Genomic DNA, 902 nt, shown 5'->3' on the forward strand with positions numbered 1-902 from the left:
CTTCCCAGCCTCCGAGAAGCTCTGAGTGTCGGTCCTTCCCTGTCCCCCTCCCCCCCGCCCCGGCCCTGCACCCACTTACCCTGCAGCTGGCGGCCCTTGTACAGGTCCCGCGCTTTGGTGGGGTGCGCCCTGGCCGTGTTGTCGCATTTCGGCTGCTCGTACCTACGAGGGGGGAAGGGAGGTCAGTGGGGTCAGGGCTCTGACGGGGGTTCTTCCCTTTCGCGCTGGTCCCAGAGCAGGACCCTTGCTGGCCCGTTAGGGTGTGGGAGTCCAGGTCGGGGGAGGGCTGAGGAGGCTCTGCTTGCTGTGGGAGGGCTCACAGGGTCGTCATGGCTGCCATGACGCACAAGCCTCAAGTGGGAGCGGGCAGAGCAGAGAGCAATCTGCTTATTAAATCACACCCTGCGCGGCCGGCATGGCTCATCGACCTGTGAACCAGGGGGTCAGGGTTCGATTCCCATTCAGGGCACAAGCCTGGGCTGCAGGCTTGATCCCCGGGGAGCGGGGTGCAGGAGGCAGCGATCCATGGTTCTCTCTCGTCATTGGTGTTTCTCTCTCCATCTCCCTTTCTCTCTGAAATCAATAAAAAATATGTATTTAAAAAATCATGTCCTTGGACTGGATGCTGAATCAACCTGAACCTCCGTGTCAGCTGGTCAGCCTGGAGGCAGCTTGGTGTCTGACTGCGCCTGGAAGGCAGCCCCGGGCCGGCCCCCCCGCCCCCGACCTTCCCAGCAGGAGGTCCGGCCCCCAGAGAGGAGGCACCTCTGCGAGCTCAGGGTGTTTCCTCGGAGCCTGGAAGGGTGCTGGATGGCGCTGACCATCAGCGTCGTGACAGCCAGTGGACAGGTGACCGGGCGCTGCAGAACGGCAGGCAGCAGGGGGCTCCCTGACCTGATGTG

At 63.1% G+C, this 902-nt stretch overlaps 1 protein-coding gene across 1 annotated transcript in view; it reads right to left on the reverse strand.

The window, feature by feature from the left end:
• Positions 1 to 902, reverse strand: part of SMOC2 (SPARC related modular calcium binding 2) — a 51,652-nt gene that overhangs the window by 19,206 nt on the left and 31,544 nt on the right. The window contains exon 8 of the mRNA XM_015558351.1: positions 80 to 182. Within this exon, the coding sequence (XP_015413837.1) occupies positions 80 to 182 (103 nt within the window). The remainder of the gene's footprint in view (positions 1 to 79; positions 183 to 902) is intronic.

This window comes from Myotis davidii, unplaced genomic scaffold (genome assembly GCF_000327345.1).
Source record: "Myotis davidii unplaced genomic scaffold, ASM32734v1 scaffold592, whole genome shotgun sequence".
Taxonomy (NCBI): Eukaryota; Metazoa; Chordata; class Mammalia; order Chiroptera; family Vespertilionidae; genus Myotis; species Myotis davidii.